Source organism: Branchiostoma belcheri, unplaced genomic scaffold (genome assembly GCF_001625305.1).
Source record: "Branchiostoma belcheri isolate BF01 breed outbred unplaced genomic scaffold, Haploidv18h27 scaffold124, whole genome shotgun sequence".
Lineage (NCBI taxonomy): Eukaryota > Metazoa > Chordata > Leptocardii > Amphioxiformes > Branchiostomatidae > Branchiostoma > Branchiostoma belcheri.
In genome coordinates, this window is record NW_017802647.1 from 491,431 (window position 1) to 503,912 (window position 12,482).

The 12,482-nt window shown below is 40.7% G+C and overlaps 1 protein-coding gene across 1 annotated transcript in view; it reads right to left on the reverse strand.

Moving 5' to 3' along the window:
* LOC109463270 (ATP-binding cassette sub-family A member 5-like) overlaps positions 1-7,724 on the reverse strand; it is a 16,406-nt gene extending 8,682 nt beyond the window's left edge. Inside the window, exons 1-15 of the mRNA XM_019760011.1 lie at positions 7,507-7,724; positions 6,825-7,011; positions 6,358-6,504; positions 5,873-6,023; positions 5,398-5,566; positions 5,080-5,141; positions 4,440-4,726; positions 3,691-3,949; positions 3,162-3,252; positions 2,775-2,914; positions 2,065-2,214; positions 1,710-1,863; positions 1,314-1,489; positions 686-825; positions 78-254 (exon numbers count right to left, since the gene is read on the reverse strand). Of these exons, the coding sequence (XP_019615570.1) occupies positions 78-254; positions 686-825; positions 1,314-1,489; positions 1,710-1,863; positions 2,065-2,214; positions 2,775-2,914; positions 3,162-3,252; positions 3,691-3,949; positions 4,440-4,726; positions 5,080-5,141; positions 5,398-5,566; positions 5,873-6,023; positions 6,358-6,504; positions 6,825-7,011; positions 7,507-7,682 (2,466 nt within the window). The 5' untranslated portion in view covers positions 7,683-7,724. The remainder of the gene's footprint in view (positions 1-77; positions 255-685; positions 826-1,313; positions 1,490-1,709; positions 1,864-2,064; positions 2,215-2,774; positions 2,915-3,161; positions 3,253-3,690; positions 3,950-4,439; positions 4,727-5,079; positions 5,142-5,397; positions 5,567-5,872; positions 6,024-6,357; positions 6,505-6,824; positions 7,012-7,506) is intronic.
* Between the last annotated feature and the right edge of the window lie 4,758 nt (positions 7,725-12,482).

Below are 12,482 nucleotides of genomic sequence, written 5' to 3' on the forward strand. Positions count from 1 at the left end.
TATTTTTGATTTACACTTCTACAAAATCTAAACATACTAGATAAGTATAACTTAGTCTTGGTTACAAAGATCCTTACTGTTCTCGTGAGCTGTGGCCAAGGTTCTGTGAAGAGCCTGATCATCCTCCCAGAGGGAGACTCGCCACTACTTTGCAAAGCCAGTCCATATAAGGCATTGTTGAGTATATTGAGAAGTACAGGTATGGAGTGGATGGCAGAGTCATTGTAGAGGGCTGTAAACGTTCCTGAAACAGTCTGGAAAAAAACAAAACAAATTGGCAACCGACATACTCATAACCATAATTTCAGCACCAAGGACAGTTATCAACACAATATACAATGATCATGTAGCTGTGTCATTTCCTTGACACAACTACATGAATACTCTATAAATTATCCTTAGCAACCCATTCATGAATGATATGGTCTTGTCAAAAACTTTTCAACACTTTGGTTGGAGAGGAAAAGGTGCAGGAGAGGGATGGGCCCCGTCTTCCACCGTCGCCTAGACACAGTGGATTAAAAATGTGACCTGTACGTGTACAATAAAGGTCTTCATTCATTCAATAAAAACCCACTGCCCCTACAGTCTCAAAAAGGCTATGGACCTTTACCTTATACCTTTAGCTGCACTTAGGAAATTTGAGAAAATTGTGGAACAAATGACAATGACTCCGTGAGCTCACCTGGGGTAAAATGTCCAGTCCCTGCACATCTACTGCAAGTAACTTGGGCATGACCCTCTCTGGTAGAACACTCAGGTTTCCAAGTTCTGAGCTCACACTGAGGCTACCAAACTGGGCAACCAACTCTTGCAAACTTGACCCTGGAAATGGTGAATGAATGAATTAATATAATAATAACCAAATGAATGAAGAAACTAAGTAAGGATGTATGGCAAGAAAGAAGGTGCTGATGAAAGAATGAATTTTATCATAATCATTGCATATTAATGTAATTTCTATTATGTTATATAATGTACTTAATTTCACTAAGTATCTAACCTATATTATCTCAATCAAACTCACAATGCTAATTTTGAATCTTAAACCTGTGCTGTTCTGGCACAGCATACTGTGAATCTAACCTGTGCTGTCCTAGCAAGTACAGCATGCTGTGAATCTAACCTGCTGTTCTGGTACAGCATACTGTGAATCTAACCTGTGCTGTTCTGGCATAACAAATCACTGTGAATCAAACCTGTGCTGTTCTTTTATAGCATACTGTGAATCAAACCTGTGCTGTTCTAGTACCACATGCTAGTACTATGAATCTAACCTGTGCTGTTCTGGTACAGCATACTGTAAATCTAACCTGTGCTGTTCTGGTACAGCAGTGTCTGTTGTGAGGACAGGTAGAGGTTAGGTGTGAGCTCCAGCAGTGGATTTACGCCTGTACTCTGTGTAGATTGAAGGGCTCTCATCGCCAGAATCCCAGCTAACATGAAGATCACGGGCATGATAAACCTAACAAACATGAGACCTCCACTCCTGTATAGGGATACATTTGGTAATGTTAAGTGTAAATCACTTAAGGTAGTAAAATGTTAAACTTTATTCCAACACACAGGTTAAACAGAGATCAAATTTTCAGCGACCACTGTGGCCTTCATTAGGATAATTAACGACCAATCACTTCAAGACGTACCGGTTATCTCACGAGGTACATTGAAAAATTCCTTTTTAGTGACAACATAGAATTGCAGGCTACCTGATGCTGTTGGTGTACTTGAGTTTGAGAAGGGCCTTCATGCGACGCCTGGTGAGGTCCTTCCCTGTGAGGAGTTGGTACTCTGAGGGAGTGAACTGTCCGACTGGAGACATGTCCACTTCTGTCTCCCCCACACGGACCTCCAAATCATCAGCTGCAAAAGGTGGGCAACAGATTCAAGAACTAAATTATCACAAAGTCAATATCGATATTTCTCCTGATAGATTATTTTCAGAGAAAACTTTGGCATAAAAGAGAAATAAAGAAATGGACAGAGGTTAAAAAAACCCTATGTTTCAGCATATGACAATTGGTTTTCTGATAAAATTGACAAACTTTAAGGAGGTTGACAAACTTTTGACAGCTCCATTTGAGGATTTGCCCCCGTTGTCAGCCTCCTCATCCTCTCGGAGTTTGAGGAACACCTCCTCCAGGGTCGTCATGGAAATGCCGTAGTTCTGCACACCCAGGGTCTCCGAGTTGTTGTCCAGTGTCGAGAACAGGTCTGAGGGATACATGGACAGGTTTGAAATACCACCTGCATATATGCAGAATGTACTGCGCCTCCTCAAAACCCCCATTTTTCACGGTTTTCGTTGGAGTTTTGGTCAACATTGCATCAGAATTTTGTCTATTGCAGACGATACTTTTTTCGGCATAACATTTGGAAACTACAGATGGGGTGTTAACCTTATATGCGCGAATATGACCTTATATGACACGTTCTGCCAAAGTGCAATGCATAATACATTATACAGGGTTTCATGCAGGTGCAGTATGTTCTGCTGACGCAGGCTCACTGACGTGCTAGTGCAGGTTAACTTGGAGCTCAAGTGCTCAGGGTTTACATATCGTAAGGTGTATATGGATTTTTATTTGCTGCATTGCCTGTTACCACCTATATAGTATGAAGTATAAATTAAACAAATAATGGCAACGGTTTCTGAACAGTTTTTGGTGTGATCCATACTTCCCTAAATTCTGAGTGGTGCCAGTGGAAAAATTTGTCTGGTGCATGTAATTTTCAATGTTACAGCATATTGACAGATAATTACTGTGTCTAACCTGCAAAATTCTCCACTCTCTCCAGAGGGAGTGTGTAGGACAGCTCCATGGCATGTGAGCGAATCAGTTCAGCCTCGGGGATGTGTTCCTGAACCTTCGCTGTGATCTGGGCGCTGTCACAGTTTAGACTTGTTACAAGGCTAGAAGGTAAGCAAAGGCAAACAACACTTGTGAGCCAAAGGCACAGACTACAATTCACTTTGCATTGTTAGGTATTCTACAATGATTATTATGAAGAAGAACTAATGTTCTGAAGCGGGGGTATAGTAAGTGCAAAATGGTTTTGTTTTGATTGCACTTTCTGTACACCATTCTGTAACTGTGTACAGTATTGTCAACAAGCGGACATTTATGGCAAGATTTGTTGACTTGACAGACACTACTCACCCTAGATGGTAGCCGACACCGTATCGGTTCTTGAGGAACAGGGATGAGCCTGCACACCTCAGGGTTCCCTTAGAGATGATGGCTTTCCGATCTATAAATATAGGAAGGGAAACATGTAAGATCACCATTGACAGAAATTCAAATGCATAATTATATACTGTACATAGTCCCTGCATTTCATTAAAAAAAAAGGATCCTCAATATATTTGATGATAACTAGTTGTATGCATGATTGTTCTCATTTGTTAACATTATGCTACACTCACTCAACATTATTACTATAATAGTATTACGATATAATATAATAATAATTGTATTCGATGTGCAGTGGGACTGTGTGCACATTATGACTGTGCACCTAATTATAACTTTACCAGGTCCTGTACCTGTACCTGTTTTTGGTATGATTTGGCCGGGGATCGAACTCATGACCTCCTGAATGCAAGGTGGGCACTGTGCCTACTTGGTCATTGAACCGGTTGTCTTTGAAACTTTTTAACAGCTCTACCTAACAGCAGCTGTTGAGTACCTGCGAGGATGTCAGCCTCGTCCATGAAGTGCGTGGTCAGCAGGATGACCTTCCCTTGTCTCTTCCTCTTCAGCAGTGCCCAGATGGACCGGCGCGAGAACGGGTCCATCCCGCTGGTCGGTTCATCCAGGAAGATGACCTTTGGGTCACCGATCATGGCGATGCCCACGCACAGTTTCCTCTTCTGTCCTCCGCTCAGCTTCTCAGAGTAGGTGTTCTCCTGGTCCTTCAAGTCAACCTCCTCTATAATAACCTCCATCTGAAAGCACAGAGTTTTAAATTAGTAATATCATGTGTCAGTCCAGTTGTCATTTCAGATGGGTACAGAACACTGGTGGTCTTATATGGGGGAGCTTTACATGTAGTTCCAGGCATGAAACCTCTGAAAGAACCAAACACAATTATTGATAATGGTGTTATGCATAATATGCTTTGTTGTATATTACGTTCTACATTTGACTACACTTGCTATACTACATGTCGTAAGAGGCTTAAACAACTACCCTTGTAACAACATAAATTTTTTCCAGAAATTGGCTTTCAGTGGTTCCTTCAGAATTTGTGAGTTTTCTGTTTTGATGAGAGATGTAGCTAGATAATAAATCTTCTACGTGTTTAGAATTTTCCCTGTCAAATTTCCTAATGTGCCTGACACTTCTAGTGACCTTTTTTTCTCTATTTTCATCCAATCCCCCCATCCAATTCTTCTTGGTTTAATTCCAAATGCTCACTACAGTGACTACATGTACCTGTGACTCCACCTGGTCCTCAGGTATCCCCTTGATGGCTGCGTACAGTTTCAGGTGATCTCTGACGGAGAGTTTTGGAAACAGGATGTTCTGTTGCGGGCAGACCCCCGTCATGGTTCGGAGGTCAGCGATGTCATTGTCAACGGTGATGTCGCGGCCGAAGATGGTGGCTGATCCGGAGGTAGGCGATAGCAAACCCGTAATGGCGTTGATCAGAGTTGTCTTCCCGGCGCCATTATGTCCCAGCAGTGCCGTGATCTGGTTTTCGTAGATATCCAGAGAGAAATCTGAAAAAAAAGGTAGTCAGTCAGCAAATCGGGATTCTTGTCTTTTTTGAAGTTCTTACTTGTATTGTAGGATTGTAAAGAGCTATGGAAAAAGTATAAATCTGATTTACAACCTATAATCAACATGATAGCATCATAACTACACATGTACATGTACATGTATACATGCACTACCCTGAGTTTGCAGTCATAGTACAATGTATTCTAATTTCATCAATATTATGAAACTGTAACTGAAATGCATTATTTTCGTGTTACCTGATCATACTGACATTGAAGCTCATATTTCAATACGTATTTTCTCCAGGCAACATTTTGTTGTCAGTCGTACACAAAACAAGATTGAGCCTCACCATCCAGAGCAATAACATCCTCCTTCCGACTCTGCTTGAACACTTTTCTGATCTTCTGAATCCTGCAAAAAGATGTTAGTTTAGTTAAGTAAAGGGGCATACAAGCAAAATATGGTTAAAAGTGCTATAAATATTGCTACTGTTATACTACGCTTTTCTTTTTTCTACTTTATTGATGCAGGTTTTTAACCTATATTCAGAGAATTACAGTGGATCCCTTTCTAAAATTTCACATTCCTGCTTTCCTATCGTGTGACTTCTTCTGTTTTTTCTTTGCAGTTCTGGGAACGTTCCAGCAACATTTCTCAAAGCTCCTACCTGATGGCGACCTTATTTGCAAGTTCTGCAGGAACTTTCTCCACATTCTCGTTGTCAAGGCTGTCGTTGTCTCCGACCGGCATGGGTGCCTCTGTCTCTATCTCCTTCCTCCCACTCCAATAGGAAGGTGACAGGCAGAAATACCAGGGCAGGTTCTTACCATATGCACCTGAAAACAGCAATCAGAAAAACTATCATGAAAGTTCACACGTGTTGGTAGATACATGTTTAGAGTTAAAACTTTAGATCCAACACAAAAATGCCCCTTAAACTTGCATTTTTAAGCATGCCATATGATCCTTCTTTCTTTATGTGAAAATGTGAAAAAAATGAAAAATGTTTTTAACCTTTTGAATCTCTTCCTCCTCCATATCATCACATTGCTGAATAGGTGAGAAAATAATAAGCACCTTGCACCTTCAAATCAAAGCACCATAAAACATGGCATGATCCTAGATCGATGTTTAAATCTCACCTGGGAGGACTTTGTCGAAGTACAGAGCCAGCAGGAGATACAGAACATCGTCCACAATCAGCATGATGATAGGGTACAGCATTGGGAAGTTGGCCGGCTCACTTGCAATGTTGGAGAACTGGCCACCCACTGTACGTTCCAAAATAGCAGCCTAAGGAACAAAAATGGAAGGAAAGAAACCATACAGGTTTCACTACAATCAGTTAACCTCAACTAAAGCAGTGTATTATTCTACATGTAGGTTTAGAACCAAAAAGGGATAGGTAAAGCTGATTTTGCATGTGTCTCCTCTTCTCTAGATTTTGGGACTACCTTAATTAGATATTATATGTAACGCATGTACCTTTCAACTGCATACTACATTCATGTCTACAAATAAAAGAGGATATTCATGACAAAAGACATGGAATGTGTATGACACAGATACATATAGGCTCTAGTCTTTTTTCATACCAAACAAATCTGTAAAAATGTAATAATTATACCTGATTGATTGTAGTTGCAAAGGCACAAGGTGAGAAGATACACAAGGCCCACTGTGCAGCTTGTGGGATGTCGTCAGGTAAGAGGGAGATGGGAAGAACTAGTGCACTGACAAACAGTGTAGACAAGGCTGCCACTGCCCCTGCAGTCTTTGGGTACAAGAAAACACAAATCAGTACTTGTGATGACACCTATTATAGATTGATATGTGAAATATCACAGATTCTTATAAATTGCACTTGTAATGGTCAAGATATTTTAATAGTTTATGTCGAGTTTGTTAACTAATTTGAGGCATGGCTGATGTGTCTGCAAAATCCTCTTTTTTCAGACTTGGGTTAAATTTTGTACAGTTCTTATATTTAGGTCTGTTTTCCTATCTTCTGATCTGAGCAAACAATAGAATTATAGCAATAGAAGTAAACGATGGAATTTATAATGCTTTGAAATAGATCTCTTATTCTCTTACCCTTGCTTTGTCAAAGAATGTCGTTAGTACGAATGCGATGTTGACCATGCTGAGTCCATACAGGAAAAACGTGATGAAGTACAGGAAGAAGTTGGTTTTGGAAAATAACCCAGCAGCGTAGGAGATTCCGATGCAGACCAATGACTCAAGGATGATGATCGTCATGTAGACAACCAACCAACTTGTCCTGAAACAAGGGATTGAAGAATAATTCAATCACAGAACTCCATCTTTCGGAGAAGATGTTAGGGAAGCATTGTACATTTTCTAGCAAATGTTGATTGATACAGATTTCATACCCTGGAAAGATGGCACACTATACATGTTGTCTACATTATAATCTACAGTATATCCCTACTCTTAAAGTTTCTCTTTTGCATCAGTTACACTAGTCTTGGTCTTCTTCCTTCGAATTCCTATTACTGCGTGGTAACCTCTTCTCTGCTGAAGTATATATATATAATTTAAAAAGGCATTTGAATATGGGTTTAGGCAGCTTGAAGTTGAAGGAGGGAAACTCAGAAACTTTAATAGTATATACGTGTTTCTGATACATATGTTGTGCCAAAGAGTTGCTGTAGCATGGAGAAGATTAATTTTTCTAAAACAAGTGGAAATCAATGAATAAAAAGTCCTGCAGTTATACTCTACACCATGAGTAAGGATGGGCAGCAGAGGTTACCAGAAAGCCATGCTGTTCAGTCCCATCATCTTCATGGACTCCTTGATCTTCTTCTCCTTCTCTGACACCAGGTAGACGGTGAGAGTTGTGACAAACGGCATGTAGGACAGGACGAAGTAGATAGACGACAGTGTGGAGATGATAGAAAACCCTTGGGATTCAGGTTTGGGCATCATCTCCACAGAGTAGTTGGGAAGGCCCGTGCTCGTCAGGTTGGTCTTCATCTGAAGAAGTGAGAACAAAAATATTGTGAGTTTGTGGCATTGTAAGGGGCCTGCATGCCCTTTTTGTGTGAGGCATAATCAGGCCTGATCGTGGACAAAAAAAAATCTAAAAAGCACTGTCAAATGTTCTGTATATTCCACAGACACCAATGTCCTTGGATTTAAATCTGCTTTATGAGCCAAAATACTGCTTATTTGATCGCTCATATACCAGCATAGAAGAAATAAAACGATAGGAACAAATTAAATATGGCGGGTTTCCCGACCCACACTATAACGTCATGCATAGCGTTCCGATGACACGAAAAGATAAATTAGTCACTACGTCCGATCCGTACAATGTGGAGTTCATTTCAACGTTACTTTTTTTTCCAGTTGCGTTCGCATTGAAGTAAGCGGTTTTGTTCAATGCAAGGACACTTGCTTTACCAAGGATGTTGGCTATATTAACACAAGTTCTGATGATCGTTCTGACACGATCTTACAGCTAAGGTAACAAAGGTAAAACGAGTAAGATACCAGCTGTTTGCGTAGTATTTCGTTCTGTTTCGTTTTGTTTCGTTAAATTTCGTTAAGTTTAGTTAAGGTTTGTTCCGTTTTGTTGTTGTCGAGGGTTTGGTTTCGTTTTGTTTTATTGGAAAACTAGCTATAGAATATTGTTTACTAACTGTTGTCTTGTTAGTCCTTCATATACAACTTACTACAACTAACAACTTACTAACAGAAAATGACCATCCCGGGCATCCAGTCACATTTTTCAGTCACAGTATATTTATAATGTAGAACACAACATGGTACTGTTAAAACAAAGCAACATCACATACAAACAAAACATACAAAACACTACTACATTATCTAACTACATGTACTACACAAAAGTTTAAACAACCGAATCTGTACAAAAAAAGTTTAGGTACGAAAGTTTAAACTACTGAATATGTACAAAAAGTTGAAACGCGAAAGTTTAAACTAGTACATGTAACAGAAAATGACCATCGGAAATCCAGTCACCGTGATTTTTCAGTCACAATATCAGTCACAATATATTTACAATGTAGAACACAACATGGTACTTTTAAAACAAAGTAGCGTCACAAGACTTTGTATTTTCGAGAAAAAGACATACAAAACATTACTACACTATATCAACCCTGCAGCACGACCAGACGTGCTTCTTTGTGCAGCAATTGTAGGAGATAGAAAGGGAGGTTAGCCTTCTGCGCTCGGCCCAGGAGACGTCGGTGTCATCCTTCCGTATCGTTGTTGGTCCTGATCGTTCGTCAGAAGATGGACCAACTCGATGGTGGCTGGAGGCGGCTGTCGATCCACTGACTGTCCACGTAGTCCATCAGCTCCCGGAGTGCTGGAGTTGCGGCATTCCTCTGGAGTCGCAGGAACATCGGGATGATCAGTGTGTTCACTGGGCAGGAACGGCAGGGCAAGGACCTTGCGGATGAAGGACTTGGTGGCGCCGTCGTGGATGTAAGCCCTCTGGAGTCCCAAGTTCACAAGGAAAGGCCTTGTGATCTTTGAACTAAGATGTATCAAGTTATGGGTGTAGTTATGGGTGTTTTGTTACTTGTTCATAATCAAAATCTCTATTAAACAGCACGTAGAGACGGTACGGTGTGTTTACTAGTATTCTGATATCTAAAGTTAAGGAGAATGTGGAGAATATATTGCGCCGACGTTGTAAGCGGAAAAACCTAAGCCGTCTGCATAAAGTTTGTTTGGCGGCCTATGACGCTACTGAGATGGCGCTGAGCTCCCGCCGGTCTGTTAACCAGGCGGCGTTGTATAATACTACATGTAGTAATGTAACCCAAAGACGCTTCCCGCGCAACGCATTACGGTATAGCTTGGGTAAGAAAATCCGCCATATTGTTCCCCAAACTACCACAGGCACGGAGTGAAGTTTATAGCGGAAATGTAGTCTTATTTCTTAAATTAATGGCATGTGGGATATTTGATGTCATATGAACGGCCTTTAGTGAGAAAACACACACAGGGAAAGGTGTAACAGCTAGTGTAGCATGCGCTTATGTAAAGTAAAGGCGGCGTCGGCTTTGTTGACGATTTTTGCCGGCCCTGCCGGCAAGTGCTGTGTTGGTGTGAAAACACCAAATTTGTGGCAAGCTTTATTAAGAAAAGAAACAGAAAGCAAAATATGTTCGCAAGAGACCAAGCAGATTAGTATGTGTTACGTAGTTTCTTAGCAGTCTAAGTGTATTAATTGAAGCCAGGGGCCAGCCATGCTTCAGAGTCTCAGACTACAGCAAGCGGGGGCACACGGGGCGCCGGCGGGCCCGGTTGTATGTCCGTATTTTGAAAGGATGGTAACATAATTGTGAATACTTGATACTTTATTGGGATATCCATTAGTTGCACAAATTTATATAAAAAAATGGAGTTGGTTAATGTAAGTTGGCTCGACTGAGTTCCTGTTAGTAACGTTAGTTGTTATATCGCCTTAGTAAAGTTACAAGTCACTGTTAGTAATATCCTAATTTTCTTACACGAAATGAATTCATTTCACAACAAAAAAAGTCCAAGTAATAAAGCAAACTTGATTTCTTCTGACTAATCAAAGTTGTAAGTAACCATAGTTGACAGAACGTGCCAGAACAACTGAGTTCACAGCCATCATTTCAACTAGAACACAAGAATAACGAACGACTTTTAACGAAGTCATTTTAACCTCCTTGGTACAAGCGGCGGCTAAGCAAGGTGTATAACTTGAGTCCGTACAACTTCAATTTGTTATCACGAATAATAATGACAACAATGAGAAGTTTATTGCAAATTCGTGCCCCGGGGCTAATTGCAAATTACAAACATAAAAGAACAATGAAACAGAGTATGAAATAACTAAAATCTACATGATAAAAGGTAGTTGTCTAAAGCTATAGCTATGTCTAAAACTATGTCTAAGGGATTTGACTTCTCTTTTTTAGACCATGGAAGACAATAATATCTGACAATCTCCTTGGTAGAACATAGGGGGTTGAAAGAAAGACCGACTTTACATTTTCTCAATGCTCATTGGCTGCTCAGTTAATTGAATTCTTCGGGCCGGAAGCCGACCAGACTCCGGGGCGCCGACGGCGACGTCTTCAAAGGTAACCGTCTGCCAATCAAGTACGTGCAGCGTGGGATGGTGATCGCCGAGATCGCCTGGTAAACCAGAAAGGAAAAGAGACTTTCCCAAAGCATTTTCCCCTATAGAACCTCCTTGCCCTAAGCAAGCGTACTAGTATCCCATAATCTATCTTTATTCAGGAACAAACAGTACTAATAATAAAGCAAAACGCATTACATAATCTATAATTCTGTTTCATTCAGGAACAAAATAATTTTTGTTCAGCACATGAATGAAACGAAACACGTAATATGAATATGACTTGATACTAAAAACGTTGTAAAGAACGGTCGTTTCACAGTGCTTCAACGAGAACGCATCTGAAACAAACATGCTAAATGCCTCGGTTCAAAACATAAACAAAACGCGTGAGAACATAAAGTCTAGTCACCAAAGAAAGGATCGTAACATCACAATAGCCCTGATACGCTTGCCAAGTCTCGTGAAAAATACACACACACACACAAAATGTAAGAAAGGGAAGGAAGTTCTAAAATGGGATATCACAATCGTACAGAGTAGTTGCAAAATGAGCAAATGTATGGAGTAATTTGGAAAACGTAGGCCATCAAGGCGTGCGCTGGCCAACTTACTCTGCAATAAAATGGGTTTCTACCTCCCAATGTGTCATTAATTGAGTGTTGTTTACGTCTTCCTAACGCCATGTCTCTTCCTCTACTGCACTCACAACGAACTATAAATAACGCTAGCTGTAGCCTGTTACGTAAAAAGAACAATCGCATTTCGAATAAAAAAACGCATTCAAATTTCCCGCCGCACGACTTGCCGCATTGACTGACGGGACGTTTGAAAACCACGCCATCTGCCATTTTGTTTCTTTGTTTGGATATTCTAGCGTGTGTGTAGATTTTCGTTCTAGTGTGTGCGTATTTAGCCGCTTTATCGTGAATCATTCATCGACTGTAACTTGTAACACTATCGGTGTATGCTTTGTAAAACTTGCAAGTGGAATATGTTCTCTATTTTTCATGTAATCTACGAGATAGGTACGAGATATGGTAGCCACACAAACGCTAGACGTATGACTGAGAAAATTTATTATGTAACGTTAGAGAAACTAACACATTCACAAATACTACTAAGTAACGTAGTACGTGATGCTCTCTGCTGTCATCTAGTTTTTTAATACATGATAAGTCTCTGCGACCGCCACGCTTTTATAAATTACACCACAGATCTAGACGGCCGTATACACACACCGGGTCAAAATGTGTACGTATCAAAATAAAGAGAAATAAATGAAGGTTCTTTCACAAAACGAAACAAAACTGAGCCGGAAGAAATTTAAAAATTATTAGTTGAACATAAACATATAAATTCGGCCACACTCCGATTTACCAAAGAGATTAAATAACTCCATGGATGCACCGCGGAGGCACGTATGAAACCGTTGTCGGCGGTCGCCCAGGTTCGAGCCGGTAGTGCGGCATCCTTGCACCCGCAGTTTTGACCCGCGTACCAAACTTACGAGCGAGGCACGTACGGAATTTTCCGGCGTCGTATGAAACTGCCCCGCACTCAGACAGGTTCCGTACGCACGGCCGATAATGCGGCAACCTTGCACCCGCACGTTTTGACCCGCGTACCAAACT